Raw genomic sequence first — 27412 nt, 5'->3', positions numbered from 1 at the left:
TCCCTGCGCTCGATACTACCAAGAGACATGCATCGACAAATTTTCACGGAAAGGGGGCCATGTGCCACATTGCTGGTGAATAAATATTACCCAAACATAACTCTGGGTATTTGTTTCCGAGGAGAAGTACTTTCCTGTCCATTTGATCGGAAAACGGCAAGTGATGGAGCGAGTAATTGAATCTAGTCTACCCGCAGCAGGTGACATTTTGAGTCAAATAACCTGCATGATGTAGTAAACCTAAATCGTATACGATTCCACTTGGCATTATATAACATCTCCAGTTTTCCACCGAAGAAGGCCCCAGGTCTCAGCGGAGCATGATGCTTACCATACCGCAAAGCTCGCCTAACTTCAGGGCCGGATAAACACTTTTCAAGGGCTCAAGAGGGTGTTTCCGTGTCCGAATTTCATAACTGCATACGTTTAGGACATTTTGTAAGAGAGCGAATTGAAACTACTTGTTCGTCTCGCTGATGTTGTCAGCCGCGTGCATCCAGGACCACCACATAGACGCATTAATACAAAGTACGTAGTCACCAGGTAGGTCTCTCAAAAGTTTCACCATACCGCAGGATGGTAGGAGTACCATGACGTTGCATCGCCCAAAGAGAACCCTTATGCAAGCAGAGTAATAGCTCTGCGCGTCGTTCAAAAGAACAGGGACCTAATTCTAGGTATGATAGAACACAAATTCCCAATGAGCACAAATCCATGGATGTGATAACCACGCCTCTTTGACACATGTGTAGATACTTCGGCCGAATTCAATCGTGCGAAGCATTGACACACAATTCCCAGAGCTCGTCAGATGGAGATACGTACTTGGGTACTTTGTGCCAGCCCTGGAGGACGGAACATTTATGTGTTCATCTAAGATTTTGCCTCGAAGTTCCCGGAAGCACTCCAGTTCCAGGCAGGTCTTACCTAGGCAAAGCATAACAATAACAAGAGCGAAAATCATCGCTTCGTCTTTTCCACGTCTCTGAAGTTTTAATCCAGGTTTTGAGCTGCCCGACGTGAACATATCTAACTGAAGCAGCTTCCAACTCATCACATGTTTCTGTGCTGTTGGGGGCGAACCCAGTGAGCCTAGACGGCTGTGCTGCCAGCGGCTGATCACCTGATCGCTCTAAGCTTTGGGGCTGAGCCTCCAACTGAAGGCGGCCGTCTGACCTTGTGGCCGGCCCAAATCATTCTAGCTTACTTCTAGTGGGCTTGGGGAAAGCCTGAAGGATTCTGTCTCACCTGTCCCAGTGGCTCCAGAGTAGCTAGCGCTGATGCCTAAAATACATGCGGAAGTACTCAGCAACAATTGCACGTTGAGCACCTGGGCAAGGGCGAGGCACGTGTCGCTCCGCAGCTCGTGTTCCAAGCCTTGTTTGCTGTTGTAGTGCCAACTGGCTCGAGCTCCCAACCACTGACTGCTACTTTTTAGGTAGTAAGCACAGATGACTCCGGACTACTTATAGCGCAAATTCAAGCCATCTTGCCTCTTGCTCTACTTTCATTTATGTATTAGGCAACGCAGAGACTGACTGATCGAATACCCACGTCAGTGTATATACTTAAGTAGTCACTTCAAATATTCGACAGCTCAAAGTGCTGTTACACCTGGCGACTGAGGTTACCTATTCTTTCTCAAACAGTTTGCCAAGCTCGGTCCTGAAGATGTGCTTTGGAAAGAAGGTATGTACCCCACTTGAACAGCTCAATAACTATTTTCATGGACTTACCTCGAGAGCAGCCGAAGCGCGTCGAGCCGCAGAATGCGGCCGCACGGCCGGCCAAAAGAGAACCAAAGTATAGCAACTATGGAGCCACGACCAATTACAATGAAAACTACAACCGCCAGCGAGTGAACAACACGGCTGAAGCCGCTGCAAATGGAATGCAAGCTGGCGCAGAGCTGTACAATTATGGCGGGGAGCCCCATCATCACGGCCACAGTGGAGGGAACAGTCACCACCATCATCATCACCACCAAGGACCTTCCAACGACGGCGGCGGGCACTCTGGCGGCGGGCACCCAGGCGGACACGACAGCGGCGGCCATTCTGGCGGTGGACATTGCGGCGGCGGTGGAGGACATTCTAGTGGAGGCGGTGGAGACAGTGGAGGGGAAGGGGGAGGGGGAGGGGGAGGAGGGGGGGACTGATACCTACTTGGGTAATTGAGCCTGTCCAACTATAGAGTACATGATTTCTGGAATGGACGTTCATGCTTCTGGCGCATCAGAGGCGGTTTCGTTTCTACTCGGCTTCGGCCACATTGTATTTTTTGTTTAACTGTGTATTTATCTATTCGTTATCTTCTTAGCTTTTAGACTAACTATTAGCTCATACCTTAAATATAAAGTCAACAATTACTTAATATATATCCTCAAACTTATCCATATATAGTAGAATTGCTAGCTTCCCTTATAAAGCTCCCTCTTCCACTATATTCCTTATATATTATATAAAAATAAATAAATTCTTAATAATAAAGTAATATATCTAAAGAAAAAAGATTTAGTTTTTAAATACCTAAACTTCTACTTTCCTTATATAGTATTTATCTAATATATAATAAATAAACTCTACTTAACTTTCTAAAAAAGTTTTAATTTTTTTATAAAATTTATATAAAAAGGTTTTTTTAAATAAATTTACTATTATAATATTATTATTCTATTAGTTATATATTTAAAATAAAGATTATAATATATTTAATTTATTTAATAAGGGTAAATTTAGGTAACTATTAAGTATATTAATAGAAAAGAGTTAGCTTATTAAGTCTTATATTATAAAATTCTTTTTCTTATAAAGGCTATTTTAAAACTATTTTAATCTTACTATATAACTACTTTATTAGCTATTAACCCTTAGGTTATTTATATTAATAATTTTAATATAGTACTATTAGAAGTAATACTTTCTAGCTTTATTTATATAGTATAAAGCTTAACTATATATTTATAAATATATTATATTTTTTTTACTATTATTAATACTATATTTCTTTAAATATTAGGTTTTAAGTATTTACTACTATATAAAGGCGCTATGTATATTTTATATATATAGGGATTAAAAACGAAACTACTCGTTTCTACTCCCTATACACACCTAGGTATAAAATGTACGTGGTTCACACAGTCATCAACGCTCAATGACCCCAGCGTTTTAAAAACATACAATGTCGATAACAGTAGTCAAAATACGATAGGTTCTGTTTGCGCACGTGGCCTCGGCCTTGTAACGCCCAGATAAGCCATAAATCCAAAATCCCCTTTTATCTTACGATTTCTTGCCGTGTTCAATGTTCCCTCTTCTGCAGTTGCCAAATACGTCACAACCTCATACGGCTGCTTTCAAATGGTTGCACTTGTGCATCGAGTATATGGAGACAAGCCAAGACCTCTCTGGTAATAGCGCACGATTAATCGGATCTGGACTGGGTACACGCGCCTGTAGAATTGGTTCCAAGGTTTGCTAAGCCACGGGGCTGGGGCATCTCAGTCTATCGACAGCTACAAAGCCTTGCAGGATGGAATGCGCCCGCCCACTTGCTGCACTCCGTACGTCACCAGAGGCCTTATGATAGATCGTTAACTGTTTTCTTTCGCGCTCAAAACCTCGTGTTCCCGCCCACTGCGGTGCTTGGAAAACCGGTCACGTGCGTTAGCTGACGTTCTGTTGGCATGTCCGCATTAACCCACCTGGGCACCCGTAAGTCGATCACCAACTTCCCCAACAGGCAGTCTATCATATGCTTCAAAGCAAATCTTTTCGCCCTCTGCCACTATCGTAACACTGTCCAAGGTTGATCCCCGACTAAGGCCAAGTCCGACGAGAAGTCAACAGAGGCACCTCAGCCCGCGAGATCAGGCCGCAGTCCGAAGCACCAAGAGTTCGAAAGGAAAAGGACAGAAAGCAGATGCGTCCAAGAGAGCTAGCATCACCAAATATAGCCATTTTAATTTGCATCAAGGGCATCTAATGGGGGGTGAGGGGCTGAAAACAGGAAAAGAAAAAGGACGACAGAAATCCCCAGAAGAGTCCCAAATTACCAGCATGCATGCATCATCTCCGGCAGACGGCTTGCAAGTGTCTCAATACATCTTGTTGGTGTCGAGCCGCAATGTAGTGTGAAGCTGCCAAACGGACAACCTTATCAATGATGCCAGAGGTCCAGGATGCAAGTCCCATAGTGTGAGAATGAAAAGAGCTGTCAGGGCTATCTGCGCCCCTATTATATGCTATTGGCAGCGCAATATAACTAATGTCCAGCATTAAACAGAGTGACCAAACTAACAGCGAACGTGAAGCAGGTGGCTTTGATGGAGTGAAGGTCGTGGTACTACAATATGGCGCAGTTGGGTTTCCGACTTCAAGCGCCGTGGGATCTATACAGGTTGGATCTCCCGATGTTTAACAAAGTCTGTAAACTAATCAAGCCTTCCCGTGAGTCACAATATGGCGTTATCGTTGTTTTCATGTAGACCAAGTCTTTGTCAACTCCTCATGCGGCTTGAAATGAGCGTGCGGCGCAATCATCGCCCACTGCTACCTACCCTGTGGTAAATTACCATCCAAGTGCATAGAAAATTTCGTACCTCCAACCGAAATAGATATACCAAATTTACATTACCGGGATTAAGGTGGTCTCTTTATTTCCCCACACACCGGCATATAAAGTGCCTAGATAGTCCTATAGTATAGTATATAGATACTATAGCGCTCTTTAAAAGGGTTTTAAATATAATCTTTAGATTATTCTATTTACTTTAAAATAATATTTTAAATAGTTTTTAATACTTTAGAATTATTTCCTTATTAATACTTTATAATAATAATTATATAGTATATTAATATTTTTCTTTAAGATTAAATTTTTTAAAAATTAAAAGGTTCTTTAAAACTTCTATTTAAAAGTTTAAAATATAAGGGAAAGGAACTTAACTAAAAGTTAGATAGATAAATAAATAAATAAAAAGTTAGTTAAAAGTTTATTTAAAAGGAATTTTATTAGAAAAATAGAAAAGAAAATCTCTATTAACTAATCTTTATATTAAAGTAAAAAAGTAATATTAATAGTTATAGCTATTACTAAATTATAATAGGTTAGAGATAATTTTTAAAAACCTTTAAGTGTGTGGTATAGTACTTAAGTAGGTAGCTAAGCGCTTAGGTTACTCTCTAAAGTCTTTATATAAAGGGTGTTGGTTTTACTCTAGTTATAATTACCTGAATAAAATGTATTTCTATAATACTATTATATACTCGCTTTATACTAGAGCTAGTGGAATAAATCCATGTTATTCCACTTCCTTCCCGGAGACTAGTTATCCCGCCAGAAGTGCTCTTTAGAGTACGGGTGGATTTTTGATAGTTAAGTAATATCTACTTAACTATAAGCAACAAACAATCCTTCTCCGTCCATTCTATACATACGAAGTGTGCTTGTGTCGTCATACTGCAGTGGCTTAACGCGCAAAGTCCCAGCGTGTGAGATCAAAGATAACCGCAAACCCCCCCCCCCCCCAATCAAAAGACCGGAAGCCAACGCCGACCAGTGACAGTGCACAAAGATCACAATACATGTACGGCACAAAGCCTAAGCCTCGTGATAGTCACACAAGAAGGTCTAGCGAGAATCGCTCTCAGCGGTGACGTCGACAAGATGATTAGTAATTACAAGGATGCATGGCCTAGATAATTCTGCGATCAATTCGGGGAAGTCGTTCGAATCTGTTCCAAAGCTTCGGAAATGAGTCCCGCGTCCGTCTGTGGCCATGTTACATCACCGAGTTCCTAGCTTCCTGACATTGATCCGACATCTCATTCTAGGTAGTCACCTCCTGTCTCCTTGTGAATCACGTCAAACAAGGGCTTGGCACTAAAGAATCCAGCATATGACGTTCCCACTGTCTTGTATGTGAAGTCGGCATCCTCATCAGCTATGACGATCGGCTTCTCCCCGCGTGGACCCGCAGCCGCTTCAGCCAGCAGTTGTGCGTGACAACACTTGTCCATGCTCACAAACCAAAAGACGGCCTCGTCAATCGTCTTACCCACCGTGAGGAGACCGTGGTTTTGCAGCAACGCAGCCTTCTTGTTACCCACACAAGCTGCGATGTTGCGTCCTTCTTCGGCGGCGAGTACTATTCCGTTGAAGGACTCGTACACGGCGTGGTCGTTGTGGAAGGCGCAGGCGTCCTGTGTAATAGTGTCCAGCTTGCGGCCCAAGGAGCAGAATGCTCGTCCGTATATGGTGTGAGAGTGGCACGCAGCATTCACATCAGGCCGGGCCTGGTGAATAGCGGAGTGCTGCAGGCCGTGTGTTAGTATTTTAGACCGGGCATCCAGAGGATCTCTAATCGCGGTCACACGAAATGACCCACATGTGTACACAGAAAGCTAACATGGAAATGAAAGGGCAAGGGACACATACAATTGCAAATGCCGCGGCATTCAGAAGACGATTTTCTCCACCCTCGATGACCTTACCCTCCTCACTGACACGGATAAGGTCGGAGGCTTTCATGAGACTAAAGGCAGTACCAAATGGATTGACCCAGAACGTGTCGGGCTCAACAGGGTCTCTGTAGGTGATGTGGCCTTGTAACGGATTAGTCTCCTCCAGCTCGGAAGAACAAGGAGCCCTTTGGTGTAAATGCTCCCCAGGACAGAGCTTACCGGCAACGCCTTCATCGTAGCCGTACTTTCCGAATATGCGGAACGCAGCCGCAAGACGGCCTTTCCAATATGCACGTTCCTTGTATTTGTCGTCAAACGTAGGAGGCCTTGGGGGGATCTCGTCAGCATCTCGTGTGCCAGTGATAATAATTCAAGTGAGGAGAACGCTCACTGTGGGAAGGCGGGCATCTTCACTTTGGCCTCAACTTCGGGAATACCTGGCTCGAGGGGTGCCAGATTTGATGGCTTGTCGGCAGCATCGCCATTTCCATTATCTGCGTGAGGAGCCATGGTGAGTTGTGGTTTAATTCGCAGTAATATTCATGCTATGCAGACGGACTGAGAGGGGATACAGGAGTGGAAGGATGGCTCATTCAGACGTTGTGAGGTCAAGACAAGCCAAGCCCACCGAGTCAGGATGATCGCCGCCTCACATTGCGGGGAAAGCTGCTGACCAGCCCGGCAAGCGGGCAGCTACTGCGTGATAACAAGCCAACTGCAGCCGCAGCCGGTCTCGGGATAGATGGGAATTTGAGACAGTCTGCTCCGCCTCCTGCGCGCCTTGCCTACTTGCCCCTCCCCCCTATCCACAAAGACCGAGTTGCCACTGGCCCTGCGCGCTGCGCACTCGCGCAACTCCCGAAATCGCCCACAAGGCCGCTTGTAGCCTTGGAAGGGTCTAGCTCTTGTCGCACAAAGATACTAGCCGATGGTCACTTTCGCCTGCATAGGACAGAGCTGATGCAGAAGTGCAGCTATGCCGTAATGGGTAACACAGATCACCGTTCGGGCGCTGCTAGAAACAAATTCAAGTATCTGCACAGCTGCAAACTCGCAATGAGGTCCAGCGCTAACCTGAGCAGCCGGCCATCTGAGCAACAGACCGATCTTGTTACCTTGATTGGAATTGCTCTAAGAATTGATAAGTAGCTCAGTGGACCACTGTTGTCGGGAGATATGACAATGCTATTGTTGTAATTCTTAACAAAAGACGAGGGTGCTGTGGCTTGACGGCTTGGTCAAGTGAGCCATTGTTCCTCTCAAAATAATCATTACAATGGCCTTGTCATGTGGTTACAAAGTGGGCTCTCCTCTCTGATGAAATCCAACTGTTCGAAAGAGGTGTTCCAGCAACTTCATAGTCTCTTTTCGTTGAGAGACCACCTGGGCACGCAGTTGGAACATTATCCCATCTATATAACCCATTGAGTACATATGTACCTAGGTACCTAGGTACCCTAGCGTACTCGTACGAATTCGCTACAATCCACCACCAATCCCAATACACAAAATGTCTATTCCTCGGCACGGGGACAGCTCTGCAGTAGCAGATGCTATCATGGAAGCGGCCCGCAGGTACCCCCTTCGAGAGTTCCCCGGTGAGCGACGCCATACCATCACGGGATGGATGATAGTTGACCTGGTAGCTATCCCACCATCATCGCCGGAACGGTCCATCACGCGGACATTCCAAGCACGAGAGCTCATTAATGACGAGATATCAGTGCACTTGTCGGCATTGCGGACGCAATCATTCTTCACCGAAATATACAAGCTCTTGGTCTTCTGTGAAAGACTGGGCAATCATAACATGCTTGATTGGGATGACGAGGTCCTGAACGAGCTTGTGTGTGGGCTCGCGGACCAGGACACGGGAATTTTGGCCTTTACAAATGATGATATCCTGTGGAATGTAAAGGACACGCTCGAGTGCGGGAAAGTGGTTGAGCTCTTTGAGAGAGCTACCAAGAAGGGCCTCGAGAAGCTGGCCATCTACGTCACTTGGTGCCATTCGTCACTCTCCCAGGAGTTCTCGTTCCTCAAGAAACATTTTCACCGAGACTCTCTCCAAAAGGTTCGCCTAGATTATCTCCTGGAATCTCGGCAGGCGCCGCCCTAGGAGTCTGAACCGGAGTTTTGGAGTACTTGAGTTTGAAAGGCATTGAAGTTGGAAGAATATGGCCAGCTGTCGAATCCATGCTGTCTCTTTTGGTCCTGAAGTCCCGTTGTGGTGAGTTGCGAGAGCGGCTTGACCAACACTGGCGGACTATTGCATCCCTCTACTTGAATAAGTGCAATGCCTGCGCGGGGAAGCGATTGCATGCCATGGAAAGACGGTCTAACAATGTGGTTTCGCTTCTATTCCGTATACGTCCGAGGACATACATTGCGCCTTCGGTCTAACAATAGGGGAAATAGAGTCGTTCCCTTGACGCAAAACAGCGTCAGACTTGACTACAAGCTGAGAGACATTGTCAGAGGCAGGGATGGTCGATACCTACACCAAATTACTGTTCGGACCGTGACTAACAGGATCAGAACAACAGTTGCATTTGAACCAAAAAGTATGGGGGGACCATATTCAATACAGTCGGGGCGAGTAGAATGTTGCGAAGAATGGGCATACCCAGGTACATACCTAATGTATTTAGAAGACATGTCTAAGAGCACTTCTGCAAGCCAGATGCAGGCCTCGGGAATGTTTGGAATTGTAGACCGGTCGAGATCTCACTATTTCCGACAGCAAGAAGGCGATTTACTTATTCTCAATCTCTAGGTAATGTAGTGCTCTAGAAAGTTGCCCAGCAAGCTTGAGAAGCCCACAACATATGCAGGAAGTGCTTTCTTCGCCAGGACTTCGGAACCTTTGAGTGACAACAGAGGCAGCTTTGCGGCGATAATTACTAGTAAACGAGTACCTATCTTCAGTCTGTAGACCCGGCTTTCCTTGTGTCCATGAGACCGGCATGATAGCCCCCATTGATTCAACCTTTCAGCTCTGAGGGGCAAAGAAAAGCCACACGCCCATTGACCCCTGGCCATGGACCCTGGGTGGTCTAGCCATTGCAATAGGCTTCATTCGCTCGGGCGGGAGATATGCTATGTAACTACAGGGTGGATACATGCCTTCCTGATGCGTAAATTTGCCCTAAAACGCATGTGGTACGCCGGCCCGTGGAAGTGGTGACCGGGAGTTGCAGCTTAAGCTCACCTCCATCCGAACCTGAGGAAATGGGCGAGATATTCCGGATGGCGCCAGCCTAGTGCACGTGCTAGAACCAGACAGCCCAAAGTGAGCGGTAGGAGCTAAAAACGCCTCGGCCATACTTCCAGAAGTTTACCCAACCGGGAGCTTGGACTGTCAAACTGTCTCCCCGGCGCGGGGAACCCTGATTCACCCACGCAACGAGGTTGCAACGCTTGTTAACGTCGAACCTATCAAGGCCAGCTGGGCCATCAGGGACTCAGCAGGTTCGCGGTATTGCCCTGATCGAGACTGGTTCATTTGCGGGGTACTCCAGCGGGATCGATTCTGTCTTGTTCGTTGGCTCGTACTATGCCTGTACGCGCAGGAGGCGCCGCTCGTTCATCAATGATACCTCCTCGTCCCCGCCAGCCAGCCTGCCAGCCCGGAGCTTACACAGCTTTGCGCGTGTATTACCTAGGTAGCTACCTAGGTATGCCCCCCCCCTCGAAGCCACCACGGTGGCGTCCATTAGCCCGGTGCATGTGTTTCCCCAATCGCGTTCACAGCGATACCGAGTCAGCTGGCTGGCTGGGGATTCTAAGTTGTTCTGGGTGAATGGCGGCGGTCCATGGGATTCAAAATCCAACACACATGCAGACAAGCTTTGGGTCGCGACGGGTCACGGCTTGGCCACTAGTGCTGCAACCTAAGTAAACAGGGCCTGTGGGCATGCAGGCACATAAATGCATGTGTGTAGGTACCTAGGTATGTATATACGACGACCATTGCCAGTTTGCCTCCAAGCTTTCTGATCGCCCGGGGGCCATTCCATCTTCCCTTCCCGTCCTTGGCTTTCGCTGAACCACCGACTCCACAATATGGCTCCTTCCAGTGAAAAGAGTGCTGGCGAGAGCGAGAGCAAACACGTCCAAGAGAATGTCGAGTTTGCCAGGCAGACATCCACCGATGAAGAATCTCATCGGGAGCTTCCCGTAAGCCCAATCAATACATCGAGGTAGCTGGAAATACCGTTGACTAACGCCTCGGGACACTCAAGATGTCGAAGAGGAAGCTCATGGCCCTCGTCGCGCAAGCATTCCTCTGGACTGGCTCTCAGATTCCTGTCTACCTGCTCGGTGCCGTCCCGCCGTACATTTACCGTGACATTGGCGGCCATGACCGTTGGATCTGGTTGGTGCTCGCCAATTTGCTCTCGCTGGCCGCAGTCTGCCCCTTCGTGGGGTCGCTCTCAGACCTGTTCGGCCGCCGATACGTCGCGATCTCAGGCGCCGCCTTTATTGTTCTTGGAATGATCATCGTATCTACTGCACAGACGATGAATATTGTGATCGGAGGGATGACCTTCGCTGGAATTGGCGCTGGAATCAACGAATTGACTGCCCTTGCCGCCACCTCAGAGCTTGCACCCACTGCAAAGCGCGGCAAATACGTCGGCATCTTGGTCTTCACCATCGTACCGTTCTGTCCTTCGGTATTGTATGGCCAGCTCATCGCCTATTACTCGTCTTGGAGATGGATTGGTTTTCTTTGTGCGGTGTGGGCATTCATCGGCTTAGTTCTTACTGCAGTCTTCTACTTCCCACCTGCCCCGGCCAACCTAAATGCTACAACTCGCCGCGAGATATTGAGACAGATCGATGTTGTTGGGGGCCTATTGAGTATATCTGGAATGATTCTGTTCAGTAAGTGGCGTCAAACCTCTGGCTGGGTGTGGCAGGGCTTTCCGCTGCTAACTTGAGCTCCTTCAGTGGCTGGATTGCAGTGGGGCGGTTACATCTACCCGTGGACATCCGTTCACGTTCTTGTACCTCTTCTACTTGGCGTGGCCCTTCTCATTGGCTTTGTCATCTGGGAAGGCTGGTTTGCGAAGTATCCGATGTTCCCTCGAAGAATCAACCAGGCGCCAAGAATCCTCACGCTTACGTTGATAATCACGGCTATCTCGGTCAGTATAAATCTGCCCTGGATATTGTCTCCCGTGTTTTTAGTCCATGGATCCTTTAAAGCACCCTGATCCTCTTGTGACCTTCACAGCTGACAATTAGCACACCTTAAAAAAGGGGGCCAATTTCTTCAGCATTTTGATGTTTTGGCCCACGCAGTCATTCAACGTATACGGCCATGACCCGATCGACGTCGGCATTCGAGGTATCCCGGTCGGCTTCGCAATTATGACCGGTGCCGTTGTCGTCCTGGTGCTTCTATCGGTCTTCCGGGGTGCCAACAGGATGTTGATGGTCATCTCGTCTATCTTGATGACCGCTGGTTGCGGCGCCATGGCTATCGGACGTGTTGATAACATGTACCAGCTTTGGGGGATCCTCGTGCTCGCAGGTCTGGGTATTGGAGGTATCGTGGTGCCGGCCTCAATCATTACCATGATTATCTGCCCTGACGATCTGATTGCAAGTCCGTATCACCCTTTCCCTCTAGCAGATCCCTATCTTTCATGTTTTGAAATTTGGTAGAGTGCAAGACTTTAGGATTCGTAGAAAAGGACTAACGTGGCCACCAGCCGTTGCCGCATTGACCCTCAGCATTCGTGTCATCGGAGGCAGTATCGGGTACTGCATCTATTGTAAGCATCACTTTTCACCTTTTACGGGTCTCGGTCTTTCATGTTTTAAAATGTTCCAGAATACAACACTTGAGGACCCGCAGCAGGACTAACTTCACCACTAGACAACATCTTCATCAACAAGTTCACACCCAAAGCTATAGAATATATTGGCGGAACAATGGTTGTGGGAGGTATCACGGACAAGCAAACCATTGGGGAAGTCATTGCTCTGACCGGGGTCAGTATCACTTTTCACCTTTCACGGATCCCCGTCTTTCATGTTTTGGAATGTTCTAGAATACAACTCTTTAGGACCCATAGCAGGACTAACTTCACCACTAGGCGGCTCTGCTCGAACAAATCAAGACGATCCCGGGAATTGCAGGCAATGACGTGTTGTACACTGCCATCGTGAATGCAGGTCAGATCGCGTATGCCGAGTCATACGCCTACGTTTACTATGCCAGCATCGCTTTCGGGGCTATATCTATCGTAGCAGCGGCTTTCCTTGGTGATATAAATGCATACATGACGGATAAGGTCGCTGTTGTCATGTAACCTAAACTAATGCAGGAGACGGGGAGCATTCCAAGGTTGGCAGAGCACGGGTGCTAGAAAGGTTACGACCTGGTTCATAGGACGTCACAATAACGCGACCGAAGATATCAAAAATGTTCTCGCACTCTGTTGCCGAGTACCATACCATTAAAAAGTACTAATAGAAGCACCTCCTAGCCACTGTTGGTGGTGTGTCCGAAATCTGGAGCCCCAACACCAATCAAGCGTCCTCGTCAGGTCTCGTGCCCCAGAGTCCCGCCGGTGGATAAGGCAAATTCAGTCTCGGGTCCTTGAGGTCTAGTCGATACATGATGTTGTTGTAGTTGTAATAAGGCGCAGGAAATTGATTTCCGGAGAAGGTATTTGTGAGTGTTCCTGAGAAATAGACATATCTTCCGCCATCTCGCATCAACTCGAAGTGCTGGACAGGGTTATATAAGTCATTGCTGTTGTTGTTGAGTCCATCGCGGTCCATGTGGTGCGTTGCAACCTTGCGACAGGCTGTCCATGGCCCCTCTGGTGCCTGCGCTGTAGAGAACCAGATTTCCCCAGCAGTTGTATCGCCGCCCTGTTGCTGGAAGATGTTGACCCAGAGCTTGAGGTAGGGATTCCACGCAATCCCAGCTGTATGTGCAGAGATGGTCTGACCAGTCTCCACGTCCTTCAGCCTGTAAGGCGATTCCTCCTGACTTATCACGCCAGATTGCACCAGGCTATCTGCGTTCTCGTAATTGACTGGCTTCCCGCCTTTAACCCAGCTCCAAATCAACGAGCCATTGGGTCCTCTGTTGGCTCGCTGTCCATCTGCGCTGAGACAGGTGAATGCTTCGTATTGTGACTGCTGGGAAGCGCTGCTGAAGTCGGCTTTGACACGGATGTTTTTGCCGTAGAATGCGTAACGCGTCCCGTTCTCATTAACATAGATAGTGTGACCTCCCGGAGCGAGAATGTCCACGCCGTTATTGGTCCCATCAAATTTGACGTGGCGCTCCAAGATCTGTCTCTTGTTGTTCCACACGGCCAGGCCTCGTTCCACACAGCTAAACCCGTCCCCGGAGGCGTAGTAAGTGGCTAGAAGACGTTCGTGGCCCGTCTCGTCTGGTACCACTGTGAGGCCATCAACCCAAAGAGGGAAAGTCCCAGGCGTCTGCAAAGGTAAGTCTATCATGCCTCTCGCGAATTCGTTGTGCTTGTTGTCTTTGGTGAAATAGTCGAAATTGAGCCCTCTGTCCGCATCCAGCTTATGTGGCAACTCAGTCCATGCGCCGGTCATGGCAAAGTTCCCGAGCTGGAATGCCATCTGATCTGTGTCTTGCCACATCCAGAGCAGCTTGTCCTTGAACTTTGCACATTGTATAGTGTCGCTCCCGGCAACCTTCGCGTTCAGGACAGGCTGCTCAAGTGGAACCGGCTTTCCAAGGAGCACGCTGTCCCGGTAGATGCCGTATCCTGTGAGCCGATATAGTCTCTCGGCGATTTGTGTTCTGGTGAGCTTGATCTCTATGGATCCAGCAGCCTTGGGATTAACTTGCATTCCGGAAACACCGAAGAATCCCGTTGGCGACTCGAACCCATAGCTGCTGACAGTGACCCAGATTGGATCTCCTGTCATCAGTCCAGGCTCATTGAATGCAACATAACCTGCGCTGTCGGTCATGTAAACAGTCTTGTATGTCGTGCGGAGGTACACCAATGGAACTCCCCGGTTTGTCAAAGCATCGATAACACGAATAGCATAGTACGGGTGCACCATCGTACCGTGTGCTGGCGTCGCTGGATTGGGCGTCGATGGCTGTTGCCGCTTGTCGAGAGCCTGACTTGCAGCTGACGACACGTTCGATGCCAGTCGGTCGAAACGGTTGAGGAGTGAGCGAGACATAGTATGTGAAACTGTCGGACTGCCCACAGAAAGATTTGACGTGGCCTCAGTGGCGCAATAACTTCCCAGGGTTGTTCTGCTTGTTCTGCTTGTTGATATCTAGGTTGTCGGACCATGCCACCATGGTGAGGTTCCTTGCAATGTGATTCTCCGTAGCTTGAAAAGCCGCGGGCAGCATTTCTCACCTGGGCATGCGGGGGTGACATTCACGGGGCTGACCCCGGTATGGGGTTTCAAGATCATCCTCACCCTAACCCAAACATCCCTTGTCGTCCGCCGTCACAATGTTCTGTGTACTGATAAGCTCATATTTTGCCTGTGAATGGTAGCCAACTGGCTGCTTCTCTCCTTTGCCACTGGAGGTCTGCATTCAATACTGGGGTACTTGCCCGAATGGATATTCGAAATTCAAGGCTACTGTGGCAACTTGAGGTGACATTACGACTAGCAGGGCATCGAACGAGAATCCAGAAAGGGTGATGCGTAATCAGTCTGCTATCTAAATACGATACTTAGAAGTTTTGTGTCTCTTTCTTACCTTCATTCTGTGGTGTCCACAGAGTCCATACCTACAGAAGATGATGACAGCTTGACATGGGAGAAGTTCAGTGGAAGAGTCTCTGGCCACCCACCCTGGGAATAATCAGAGCCCTTCGAAAAGAAAAGGGTGGGGTGGGGTGGTACCGAAAAAGAAGAAGTAAACCGGACTGCTTTATATCACGTCCGGACCTCGGGAGTCCACGGGTGCCGAAGAACTGGGTAGAAGGGGGCCGCTTTCACATGTGCAGTTGGCGACTGACTACCCAGGTCCTCCACATTTGTGTAGCATTTATTAAAAGCTGCATGTACATTCCAAGGTTCACTGCCAATGGGTGAGCTCGGTCATGGCACTCCAAACGGGCGCGAAGCTGGGATTGGGCGTGAGGGCAAGACGACAGTTGGTCGTTGAGGCGACTATTGGCCATGCGGATCTGCGTTTCCACTTCTGGTTGGAGGCAATACTGTGCTCCTTATGTGACGGAATGTTCGCCCCAACTTTTCAAGGATACATGGGTACCTGCGTATTGCGTATATGAATAAGTAGGCCTAATAATGATCTGCACCTGAGCACGCTGGTCTGGTGCGATCGATGAAATGTACGCCCTTCATCCCCCCACGCCTGAACCCCGCCAGTTCTGTCTTCGACTTTGACGCAAATGCGACTGAACGAATCAATTTGACGCCTTTCGAATCGGGCCTCCGCGCCCTTGAGGGCACAATCAGTTCCACAATGTTACACCCTGCTTGATTCTGTGTCGGAATACTTAAATACATCCAAATCAATTCACGGCTTCTTTACACTCGCACCTACTGTCCTGCACTGCACTTCCCCATGCTCTCAGGTTCTACGTATAGGCAAAAACGGATGGTACACTTTTGGTAGGATCTGCTACGCAATATATATGTAGATGATGGGTTTGTCTCACTGTTCGGATGCAACCTTTCGATTTGATGTATATAGTGAATTGACGTTGTCACGACTACCCATCAATCAAGTCGTCTATTTACAAAGCAGCAGAACGGTCTTCTTCACATTTACCACTTTCGCCCATTCATGCCTCCTCCGTAGACTCCTCCGTAGTATGGCCGGTACCCTGACCCCTGATATCGCCTCTTCTCGACTACGACGTGTTGAACTGGCCGAGCTGGAGGCGCACAGTAGGCACAGTTTCTATGGCAATGGTGCCTGTCGGAGTGCAAGTGATGCCTGAGTCCGAAACACATCGAGCCGGTATGGACGTCGTCCGTGAAACCGTGCTTATTTGAGTATCCTGTTGAATTCGGCCGGTCAATGCTCAGGCTTTCTCAAGGGCCCAAGCCAAGCAACTGAGAGCCATGGACTCACACAGCGGCAGGGTAACATACCTTGACTGTGACTCCAAGTGGCCGAGGTAATGGTTATAGCGCTGTGGATATGATGCAATAATCTGTTTCAACCTTCGAGTTTGTGTCGAGATGGGTGAGAAATTCTAAGCGTCTGACACTGAATACAACGCTCAAGACAGCAGCCGAGCCGGGCGTTCTTTATATACTATAGGTTTTCTGATACGGCACTTGGTTCATTGGGCACACAAGTCGAGGCTTAGAGAGTTACTTTCGTCATGGCAAATTCAATGCCACTCCGGTGTATATTCAGGCCGCGTTCGATGGCTGGGCTTGTATCATCATAGCCTGCTAAGCCTTGCAGCCCAGAATGAGCCATGTTGCCAAGCCGCCGATGCTTTCGAGCGCCACGGCAGTCAGCATGGCGAACTAGCATGAACCTTGACTGAGGCTCGGCTCAGCTCAACCCAACCAAGCTATCACAATTTTGACATGGTCTTGCTGAACAACGCAAGGGCTTAGTTCCCCAAGCCGCGTCATTGGGCAGCGCTTTCGTGCTCTTTGTGGTTTGCACTCTCCGATTCAGATCTCGCCTATCCGGCCAGAGACTGTGGTCGCCATCAACGTCTAGCAGGGTATCGTCCACGCTACGAGCACACTGGCTTTTCAACGAACTCAAAGTTTAAACAGACCTTAGCCCTGGGGTGAGTCATTCCAACAGCCTTGGAGTCGTCATGTCTTGCGCAAAATTCGACCTGGGCCTCTGCTGTGGTGTGAAGAAATTATGACGGGATCAGGGACATTTGTTGGGCTTCCAGCGGGTGCTCCATAGATTTCGTGTGGCACAATATTTTCATACCCAACCGTGGAATTTTCCATGGACTAACATTTCTTTTTGGCTTTAGTGCAGTACACATGGATGAAATAAACTTTGAGCAACGGCTAGCCGAGCATCGACTATACTTACTCGGCCTTACAGCGTGCTTGAAAATCTTGGGCGAGTATGAGGTAAATCGGTATAACCAAATAGATTACTTCAGGTCTCCGGTAGTTGAGGCATTCCGCTGCCTATGGAAAAGATCTACCTCGCGCCAAGCGCAAGACACATATTCGATACGATTCATTGTTGCTGCAGTCTATCCTCTCTTATACCGTGATCAAGCCAAACGAGCCGATTTCGGCTTAGCTCCTGAGGACCTGATCAGGTTTTGTTTGGCATTGCCCCCGAACTTCATGGTATACTATCATAGTCACGGTATCAAGAGACAAAAGTTAGAATATCAATCCTAGCTACCTAAGTCTTTATTGATATATATCGGCCTCTATTGTTGACGGATACTTCCCAAGATTATAGTCAGGCTAGAGTAAAATGGAAGCATCCACAACCTCTAAGCCGAGGACATGATATTATGTGACTGACTGACGTCGCTAGGTTTTCTAACTATGGTAGGAACTGTTTGAGACGACAAAGGGGTTTATAGGCAGAGTTCACACCAATCTAATGTGGTTTCGCTTCTATTCCGTATACGTCTGAGGACATATATGGTGCCCTCATACGGTGGTAAGTACTCAAGACCTAGCGCTTGGAAAGAATATGATGCTAATAACGATAGTTATAATACGATAGGTGCTCGTGGCCTCAGCCTTGCGACGCACAGACACACCAATCTAATATCGGCAATATCTGGTTTCGCTTCTGTTCCGCATACGTCTGGATATATGTTTTTCAAAAGCTTGATCTTTGGGAAGCGCTACTGAAGGCCCCGCACAGCTACATGCGTACAACTTTGGCCATGTACGGAATAAGAACAAAATAATTTTAAAAAGTTGAGTCCTGCTGATGACCACGCGGTGAAGAGCCTGAGGTCGCGTAATCATACATTCCCAGCTACCGTAGGGTAGAAGGCAGTGACATGTAGTTATGCAACCAGATGTGGAGACTGAAAACGCTCACTGAACATAGAAAAGCTTGGCCTTAACAAGAATTCTGTCACATTTCTTGGGTGAGGTTCTCGGTGACTATGCATAAGAAAGGGGGGGCAAGTCTTACAACGTTGGCGGCATAGTAAATGGAGCGAGCCGGCTATCACTCTATGCGCCCTTGAATTCCAAGTGATAATAGCGCAACCCAGGTCCCAATCTTGTTGTGGGAAACAGGAGCATGTGCAAAATCTTTTGTTGGCAGCTGAAATCCGCGAGGTCGGAACTGCGAGACTGAGATCGAGATGGGAAGGTGGCACTAGACAGAAGGTGAGAACTCGATTATTACACTGAAATTATCAAATGCTGTGGCATTTGGGTAGCCCTTCTAGATCGGCCGTTGAAGCCAGCAAATTCAGTTATAATTCTGCCACTAATAGCGCCCCTCACACACCCTTCCAAGTCGTGGTTCAACGAAACATTACTTGGCAACCACCACCAAAATCTTACCCTTTGCTCTTCCTGTCTTCAACTTGGAATAAGCCTTGGGAGCATCCTCATACTCGAAGACCTCGTCGATCACACCCTTGATTTTGCCCTCGCTCATCCATCCCCCTATCCTTGCCAGGCCCTCGTGGGATTGCTTCGTCATGATCATACTGAACTTCCTCTTTCCGCCCCCAAGGAATCCCGGCATAAACGTCCTCGACATGACAGCCTTGACCTGCTGAAGGCCAGCGCCTCCGCCGACCTGGATGAAGTGCCCGTTGTCCACCAAAAACTCGTTCGCAGCGGTGTACAAGTCCTGCTGTCCGGGCGGGGTGAAGCCGACGTTGTCGACTACAAGCTTGAAAACCTTGCCCTTGCCCTTGAGCACCTCGCTCAGGTTCTGCTCTTTGTAGTCGATGATCTCGTCGGCCCCGAGGCTCCGGCAAAAATCCGCGCTCGCGCCGGAGCAGCTGGCCGTGACGTGCAGTCCAAGCGCCTTGGCGATCTGTATGCCGAACACACCGGTGCCGCCGCTGCCGCCGTTGATGAAGACCTTGTCGCCCGTCGAAACGTAGGGCTGGATACTCTGCAGCGCCGTGAGGCCACAGGTCCCGACGCAGGCGAGCTGGTCCATCTTGTCCTCCCAGCCCGCCGGCGCCGCGGAGAGTCCCTCGCCGTCCTTTACGATGATGTACTCGGCGAGCGACCCGTACTTGTTCTTGATGGGCTCAACCCTGCCGAAGACCTTCTGGCCCGGCTGGTACGCCTTGACGTCGCTGCCCACGGCCGTGACGGTGCCGCTGAAGTCCATTCCAGGGCTTGCGGGCACAGGTATCACGAACTTGGATAACAAGCCTAACTCCGGAAGCTTGTAGTCTGCTGGGTTGAGTGTCATGTAGCTGACGTGCACCAGCACTGAATCTTTCTCCAGCAGAGTCTTGGGTGGCGGGGACGTGTCGGTCTGCAGCTGCAAGGATTTGTCGAGGCCGCCGCTGGCACTGCTGTATGTCCAGGCGCGCATTTTTTGCGGCCACGCATCTTCCGTAGATGCTGCCATCCTGATTACCTAGGTAGACAGATATATGTGGTGGTAGTGCGAGTGGTTGTTTTGGGTTCTGCGAGTGTCCAGGAAAGGTTGGTATGCTATTTGAAGCTTTAATCTGGAGATAAGCTTGTCCTGTAGTGGGGTTTTCAGGTGATAGATGTTCTAGCCGACATTACCTACGCGTCTCGCCCTGGTCCATGGGCGGGACCCCGGGAGTATCGTCAAGATTGGGTTTCGGCCGCAGTTGGTTGCACTTTGAGACATGGATCATGACGTAAACCGGTTCGTCTGGTCCGCGACTCAGAGTCCCCGCGCCCCTCGAAGCCAAATGGGCGGCTGCGGCCAGTCCAGTTCGGCATCGGAAAGACAAGACGTCTAAGGTCCGATTGAAACCAGTGAGCACTGAAGATCATCTTCTTTCGGGCTGGAACGAGTCGTCAGATCGAACTCCGGAAGCCAAGCTGATACACCGGCCGAACACGAGTCAGCGAGAATTTCCAGATGTTTCGACCCAACCCGAGACATACATATGTACTGCGGCGAAAAGTGGCCCAGCTGTTCAACTCGCTCACATAGGCGAAGTGGATAGTTGTAAGAAGACAACTTGTTGCTAGGACTCGAAATTGTCTCCAACATTGTACCTACATAAGTACCTAGGCACCCTAGGGTGGGTAGTCCGGTCACGAATGGAGTCGCCGAGGATTGCGATGGGCGAGGAATTCCCCAGCGTCGTACACACGCTCTATCTAGTCCACATCTGCAACCTTTCCAGCAACTACACCAACGAATCAAGTTGCTTGCCTTGGTTGCGATGTTTGCTCGGCCGTGATTGTGAGCGTGTGTTTGTTATTACAGTACGTTATCAAATCTGTGTCCTGGCCGCTCCTGTTGATTGAGTCTGGTGGGAAGAGAAAAAACAATGCTGGAACAGAGTAAAGTCGAAGCCCGCGAGTACTAGGGATTGACTCGGTTTGCTACTGTGGTATCTTGACTTCAAATCTTGGTTTTGGTAAGGTGAGATGGTGCCAGTGCTAGATCGAGCAACAAGGATGATGCACGGCGTATGTTGTTCATGTGAATGTTCTAAGTTCTGGGCCATTCTAAATTATGCTGCGCGGCATGAGCTCAGGCGAGCAGTCCGGGTGGGCACTGCGGCTCGGGCGCCAGATGTATAATTACATGCTCGCCAAATACTAAATCACATGAATTGTTTGCTGGATTAATCATTAATCACCATTAAGTGCTAATGGGGGCCTAGGTAGGCCATGTTGCTTCCCTTCATCGACCAATCCGAGTCAATCTGGAAGTAACTACTCTCCCCCGTGAAGAGCGAGTATTCCTGCCCCTTTGAGACGCTTGTTTCATGCGGTTCGTTGTTCCTGGAGGAGCCACATCTGAACTCATCAGGCCCAATCCCGAATCTCTGAGCTGGGGCTCTCTAGATATGAGCTTCGCGTTCCCTAGAGTGCCAGATTCAATGCCCACAGTGACTCGAGACTGGCCCTCCACAACAACGGTATCTTCACCGTCAGTAACATTATCATCTGCACCCACACTCACTCCAGAATCAGCCCTAGACGCCAGCTCACGGGCCCCGGGCTCCTGTCCGGCCCGCTCTTCGTCACCCTCAGATTCCTCCTGCAGGTCAATAGTGTCGATAGAGTAAACCGAAGACGGGCTGGCAGACGCGTCATTGACCAGATCAACATACTCCTCCACCAGGTCCGAGTACTCCATTAAAGAGTCGGCCTGCTCCTGCATGATCACTACCAGCTCAACCATGTCCTGTAGAGCGAGACTCTCCTCCTCGAGCTGGCTCTGCTGGTTCGTGATCGAGTTCATTATCTCAAGGACATCCTGCAGTAGGTCTGGCAACCGCCGGTGTGACGCTCGCGCCGTATCCCCTCCTTGCACCTTGTGTGGCAGCAGGGCCGCGGATGGCCGGATTGGGAACTCATCGTCGCTATCCTCGCCATCGTCAGTCCCATCGAGGAAACTCGTCATTGGGATAGGGCTAGGTGATGTGTGGTATCGCGTCCAGTGGCCCAGCGTTGGGGAGTCAGCTTGCAGGCGGAGCGGCTCGGGATTTTGCTTGTGTTGCGAGTGACGGAATGCCTGGGTTCTGCTATAGAGTGGCATCGGCGACTGGAGCCGAACGTCATCGTGGACAGGCGTCTGGGGCTGGTACGCTGGCCTCTGATAGTACTGGGGTGAGAGAGGGCTTGGGTTTCGTGGAAACACGATCGAAGGGCTCTTCAGCGTTGGCGATAGAGCATATTCGACACCTCGGTATGCAGCTGACGCTTGCCGTCTATGTCTCAGGGCGCCTGTGTCTCCACCCATGTATCCGTCGAGTATGGGCATGTAGTCGTCTTCTGATTCAGGGCTGATGCTCGGTGATGATTGAGGCTGGGGCGAGATCGGCGAGGAACTGAGTTGTCCAGCAGGTGGAAAATGGTTTGAATTCTTGTGCCTGAAATGTCGATGCAACCCTTGATTTAACGTGGTTTGCAGATTCTCTCCTTGATTATTGGACGTCATCTCGCGTGGCAGTGCTCTCAAAGCAGTAGCATGAAGAACGACTAATCAAACCTTGATGAAGGAACTGACAATGATTTTAAGATCTTGACAAGAAGACGATCGGCGTGTCGACTCAGCCCAGATCCCGACGGCCACATTGAGACGTGAATTGACTCCAGGGTGGAGTGGCCCCCCCGGATCAGCATCAGAGTCCTCTTCCGCGCAGGCATCTTGCGCACAACTGTCCTTGACGACGTCGACGTCAGATTCATGCGCAGGCAAGTCTGCCAGACTGCGACCCGCCGAGGGTCCTTATCAGAAGGCAAGTATTCCTTCTAGTCGAACTCTGCGTGAAACCGCTGACGGGTACAGAAGCCAGGTGAACCCCTGGCCGGGCTGGCTTGCCGCATTGACAAGGCCGTGGCTGTGGCGCCCAACTCCGCGGGTTGGCAAGTTGGGCACTGCGATGGGCAGGACCGAGTCCCCGACGCCCCCGACGACGGGTCCGCTCAATGAAACGAAACAACTCGGCGATACTAGTAGTATCGTTTCGTGAGGCCGACCCGGCAGCCAACCCGGAGCAGCGAAACACCCCCAGTTGCCTAGGTATTATTCGGTACCGTAATAAGTGGGATTGGCCACAACCCAGTGGCACATCGCAGACCCCGATTTTGGCGAGGAGCTGTCAGCGGCATTAAAAGGCGCGCGCTGGCTTACGCAAGTCCCTGGAAGCCTTAATTATCGCCAGCAAACATTGAAGGATATGAGCTCTCATCGTTTCCATCTGGAGCGCTTTGACCTGCGCATGCTGCACGCACCTTCGCCACAACGTAAGCATTCAGGCTGGTATTAGGTATATTATCCAGATGTGCATACCCAAACTTCTTAACCACCTGGGCACCTGGGCAGGAATAGAGGAGACCGGTAGGACTTACCCGCCTTGAGGGCAGGCCTTCTGCTGGCACCAGAATACAGCCGGTGGCAAGATGGTTTGGTCTATCCAAAAATGCGAAAGTGGCAGTGCTATACATGAGCTTGATGCTGATTACCCTAGTCCCAGGTGATCTATCCAACGTTGAATGATGACTGACCCAGCTCGATGCGGATCCCATCTCCTGATTCCTAGTACACGGGCGGGTCCACCCGCAGCGGTCTCCTCCTCCTCATCCCCGTGGTTGGGACTGGCTTCTCCAGCCTCCATGCCCAGAGAAGCAGATCTTCCAGCGGCAAGAAGTTCAGCAAGACTCTGTTGCACACGAAGCCCATCAACACGACGAGTGTGGCAACCATGGCGTCCATCAGGTAGTGGTTGGCCGTCGCAACAATGGTCAACAGGACCCATGAGGGATACCACACGCCAAAGGCGAAGAAGGCGATCCGCGATTTGGTGGAACGCTCGCTGGTCGAATGCGCCTCGACCTCGACTTCGGAGGTGCTGCTCTGGCTCTCCTCGTCCGAGCTGGGGACGGGAAGCCAGGTCTGGCTAGGGTTGCGAGTCTTGCCGTAGCGCCTGTATATCTCCTTGACCCCGCTGACGGCAGCACTTTCGTAGATGAAGACGAGCCCAATGCAGAAGGCATATCCAAAATGCATACTCGGCATAGCAGCCAAGCGGTTCACGAAGTTTCCGCTCTGCCATACCGAGGTGGCATCTTCGCCGTTGACCGTGTCGATGAAGCCGTATTCCGAGGGCAGCAGACGCGGCGGCATGCACGGATAGAGGATGAAAATGGTGAAGGCGAACAGGTTCAGCAAGGTCATGGTCCGGCGCACGGTCGCGAATCGGGTGAAGGTCGGCGACACGTAATAGTAGAATGCGATGAAACTGGATCCCATCGTTAGCGCTGCTTTGCAACAAGAAACGGTCTCATGCAGACGCTGGAAGGGGCAGAGGAAAGACCTACCCAACAGTGCCAGGAATGTGGATCAACGAGTATGACCGGTTCAGGATGGTGAGAAAAATGCCACGGAAGTCGCCGGCCCTGGCTCCGGTAAGGAACCACTGCTGGACATTCCACTCAATCCATCTGGCCGTGCCCGTCAAGGAGCCCCTCCCGAACATGGCGGTTTCCAGCTCCAGCAATGCGATGCCATGATTCTGTGCCTTTTCCCAGAGATTCTCGCTGCCGCCGTAATAAGCTGCCGCCATGTTCGCGGTCAACCGGTAGAAGAAGAACTGTAGGACCCAGTAAAACATCTCGACCAGAAAAGGGAATTTCTGCAAGATCCGAGAGTGGAAGTGTCGAGCGAAGCGCGACGAGTTGGGCGTGCGAACGGTCCATATCCCAAAGACACGGCGGGTCTTGGTCGGATAGTCTGTCCGGTGGGTCGCGATTGGGTCGCTATCGATCGAGGTCCTAGGGGAGCCCGACGCTGGCGAGGCTATTAACGGGTTGTAATTCTGGTTGCCCCCAAAGATGGAGTAGTTCTTGGTTCGAGTAAGGTACATCGAGGTGAAGAGGATCGTCACAATCAACTGGGGAGAAGGTAGGTTAGCACGGACCGTGCAGGCCTGGCCAATGGAGGAGGGCCCGGGGGGCAATGCGTTTGACTGCGGCACTTACGAAGGCCTCAACCCAATCGGGCATGCGGAAGACGTGGGGATGCCAGTCATCGCCAGGGCCTCCAGGACTCGGAGTAGTAGACATTTTAGCAATATTGGTTTGGCCGAAGCCTTGTGTGAAAGTCGTGGGTCGGGTGGAGGGTGATGCTCAAAATTTGGCAGGCCGAGATGCAGGAATACTGTCGGATGGCCGTAGGCACAGGCAGAGACAAAGACGAAGCACAAGACAGGGCTGTATAGTATATGATGTAGTCCGAGCTGGCAGATCACTCGCGTACAATCAAGCCGTTAAGGATCGTGACTTGAGAGGGTAACTGCCGGCGCAGCACAGCACGGCGGATCCCACTCCAAGTTGCGTTGACCGACCGACAAGCAGCACACGGCCCAGGGTGAAGCGGTGAATGTACTCCTCAACACCGCGGGAACCTTGGAAGGGGCGATCGGACGGTGGTGGGGGTCAAAGGCGTGTCCCGGGCGGGAGCTGGGTGGGTGAGGAGGTGAGAATGTCAACCTTGGAAGCCAGGTGGAAGGAAGCAAAAGGCAAATTGGCACGCGAGCGCCAGTTGGGAAAAAGACAAAAGGCACTCCGTAGGCTTCTCTCCGTCCTCGACCCCAGGACCCAACACCCGGGCCCATGCTAGATCTAATCATGGACAGGCCGAACCCCCTGCCGATGTGCTGGTTAGCCTGCCCGTTTAGGGGCCACCAGGCATTGCCAAGCGCGGATTCCGTGGCTAAGACAGTGCAAATAATTTCAACGTGCAGAGGATTTCGCAGTTGGGACCGCCCTTTTATTACCTAGGTAGTAAGTTACTCCGTACAAGACGTGTACTCGGTACCATTGTACATGCCTCCGTCCTCAGATATAAACGAACGATACAAGGCATTTAGATGGTCGCGTAAAAAATCGGAGGCATTCATTCTATTCTCACAGTGACAATAACAACATTTGAACTTTGGAAGAATTGCCCAGGTGGCCCAGCTTGACGTGAGAAGCCATGTGCAACCAACCATATTGCCCGAGTGCTTGGCATCCCAACATGAACCGTGCTAACAGGCGCTGAGGATTCCCTCCGCCCCTGGGCTGTGACTACCAGCTGGCCGCCTTGTTATGTGTGCGTACAGCCCTATTATTACCATCAGCATCGGTATCAGCTTGATGTTGATCCCCCTTGTCATACCGCTGAGCAGGACATTTGCAAACAGTAGATCACAGTATGATAGAATGTGTTCTGGCTCGTCCTCAAGCCGGCAGCCTGGGCCGTCGAGGCAAAGACACAGCGTCATCCAAAGTTCAGTCATGGCATTAGCTGCCAAGCCAGTCGACCAGGTTCCTGGCACAAGGACTCGGTCAACACAGCACGTGCGCTTTCTTGGGCTCTTGCGATCAACGAACGAGGCCAGAAGAGGTTCGAGAACCGGCCCACAACACTGTGTTCCCGATTCTGCGGTGCAAAGAACCCACTGGCAGAAGCACAAAAACCCACCGAAAAAGGTTGCGCAAGGGTTCATCAAGCTCATTTGTGGCGGGCACGCGTAATTGTTGCACGCAGCCGGAGGTGGCCGCCCTGGTATTGACTACGGATAATACTGAGGTCCTCACAAGAAACAGATCAACAATTCATGGTCACGTTCAACTTGTTCGCCTTAGCAACAAGCTTTTCAGAGCTCCAGTACGGAGGCCGCACCTCCCTCCAGCTCCATCGCGCATACTACTGGCAACGATTTTTCGACGGAGATAAGCCGCGATCACGCAGCCAGGCAACCAGGCAGCAGGGGGATTGGTGATGGTAGGGTGGGGTGCCGCTGACGATCTTGGCAATACAACTTACCCGAATACGTCGCAACTAGCGCACGGCACGGTACAGATTACTCCCTGCCGCATTGCAGACAGTGAGTGCACTAGGAACTGGCAGTCTGCTCCGAGTCCCGACAGGGGCAGCGAATACGTGAACACAAGCAGCAGCTATGGACGGGTCGCGTGATCTCTGGTCCAGGACATATTCGTTGAGAAGGTGTAAATGCAACCCGGCAGTCGGTCAGCACTAAGTACTTAAGTAGGTATTCAACGTGGTCTTGCCAAGCTCCCTCCCGCAGGTGCACGGGTGGCAGGGTGGGAGCCGTCGCCTGTGCACACGCACTGGCAGGCTGGCAGGGCCCGGGAAAGTAAGATCAGCACCCATCCTGTACAACATCAATCCTCCCTCATTCGCCCGCTCGTCAGGCGGGCAATTACAAGCACAGTGTGAGGAGGATTCCTGAAGGATGGGAGGCTCCATTGGGAGCCCATAGTCATCCAGACTGCCAGATCTCCATCCTCATGTCTATCAGCGAATAAAA

General features: G+C 50.3%; 7 protein-coding genes across 7 annotated transcripts; 2 read left to right on the top strand and 5 right to left on the bottom strand.

Annotated features, from left to right (window-relative positions):
• Positions 1–5698: 5698 nt before the first annotated feature.
• KVR01_004694 (uncharacterized protein) lies at positions 5699–7224 on the bottom strand. The gene is made up of 4 exons (XM_044785067.1): positions 6859–7224; positions 6687–6793; positions 6442–6608; positions 5699–6317 (listed from the first exon to the last, which is right to left on the bottom strand). The coding sequence occupies exons 1-4, from the start codon at positions 6975–6977 to the stop codon at positions 5829–5831; spliced, it is 882 nt and encodes a 293-aa protein (XP_044646858.1). The 5' UTR covers positions 6978–7224; the 3' UTR covers positions 5699–5828.
• Positions 7225–7977: 753 nt separating this feature from the next.
• On the top strand, positions 7978–8586 carry KVR01_004388 (uncharacterized protein; the record flags this gene model as incomplete). The annotated part of the gene is made up of 1 exon (XM_044787854.1): positions 7978–8586. One exon carries the CDS (start codon positions 7978–7980, stop codon positions 8584–8586), a length of 609 nt encoding a protein of 202 aa, XP_044646552.1.
• A 1946-nt stretch (positions 8587–10532) lies between these two features.
• On the top strand, positions 10533–12793 carry KVR01_004118 (uncharacterized protein; the record flags this gene model as incomplete). Its single annotated transcript, XM_044786094.1, has 7 exons — positions 10533–10646; positions 10712–11357; positions 11424–11620; positions 11736–12084; positions 12191–12253; positions 12358–12473; positions 12578–12793. 7 exons carry the CDS (start codon positions 10533–10535, stop codon positions 12791–12793), a joined length of 1701 nt encoding a protein of 566 aa, XP_044646282.1.
• Positions 12794–12946: 153 nt separating this feature from the next.
• KVR01_004705 (uncharacterized protein) lies at positions 12947–14811 on the bottom strand. The gene has a single exon (XM_044783269.1). The coding sequence runs from the start codon at positions 14670–14672 to the stop codon at positions 13014–13016; it is 1659 nt and encodes a 552-aa protein (XP_044646869.1). The 5' UTR covers positions 14673–14811; the 3' UTR covers positions 12947–13013.
• A 4038-nt stretch (positions 14812–18849) lies between these two features.
• KVR01_004836 (uncharacterized protein) lies at positions 18850–20001 on the bottom strand (the record flags this gene model as incomplete). The annotated part of the gene is made up of 1 exon (XM_044787024.1): positions 18850–20001. One exon carries the CDS (start codon positions 19999–20001, stop codon positions 18937–18939), a length of 1065 nt encoding a protein of 354 aa, XP_044647000.1. The 3' UTR covers positions 18850–18936.
• A 1266-nt stretch (positions 20002–21267) lies between these two features.
• Positions 21268–22151, bottom strand: KVR01_004512 (uncharacterized protein; the record flags this gene model as incomplete). Its single annotated transcript, XM_044790075.1, has 2 exons — positions 21268–21942; positions 22005–22151. 2 exons carry the CDS (start codon positions 22149–22151, stop codon positions 21268–21270), a joined length of 822 nt encoding a protein of 273 aa, XP_044646676.1.
• A 1480-nt stretch (positions 22152–23631) lies between these two features.
• On the bottom strand, positions 23632–25157 carry KVR01_004367 (uncharacterized protein; the record flags this gene model as incomplete). The annotated part of the gene is made up of 3 exons (XM_044785870.1): positions 23632–24334; positions 24414–24985; positions 25074–25157. The coding sequence occupies 3 exons, from the start codon at positions 25155–25157 to the stop codon at positions 23632–23634; spliced, it is 1359 nt and encodes a 452-aa protein (XP_044646531.1).
• Positions 25158–27412: the final 2255 nt, after the last annotated feature.

The sequence above is a fragment of the Diaporthe batatas genome (genome assembly GCF_019321695.1).
Source record: "Diaporthe batatas strain CRI 302-4 chromosome Unknown Contig00004, whole genome shotgun sequence".
NCBI classification, from domain to species: domain Eukaryota; kingdom Fungi; phylum Ascomycota; class Sordariomycetes; order Diaporthales; family Diaporthaceae; genus Diaporthe; species Diaporthe batatas.
This window is presented reverse-complemented; position numbering and strand designations above follow the sequence as displayed.

Excerpts from the sequence above, each read along its gene's own strand:
- KVR01_004694 (XM_044785067.1), bottom strand. The coding sequence starts at position 6,977 with ATGGCTCCTCACGCAGATAATGGAAATGGCGATGCTGCCGACAAGCCA. Across the intron at positions 6,794-6,858 it reads AAGATGCCCGCCTTCCCACA|GCCTCCTACGTTTGACGACA; the intron begins GTGAGCGTTCTC and ends GATCCCCCCAAG. Across the intron at positions 6,609-6,686 it reads CTACGATGAAGGCGTTGCCG|GCCACATCACCTACAGAGAC; the intron begins GTAAGCTCTGTC and ends ATCCGTTACAAG.
- KVR01_004705 (XM_044783269.1), bottom strand. The coding sequence starts at position 14,672 with ATGTCTCGCTCACTCCTCAACCGTTTCGACCGACTGGCATCGAACGTG.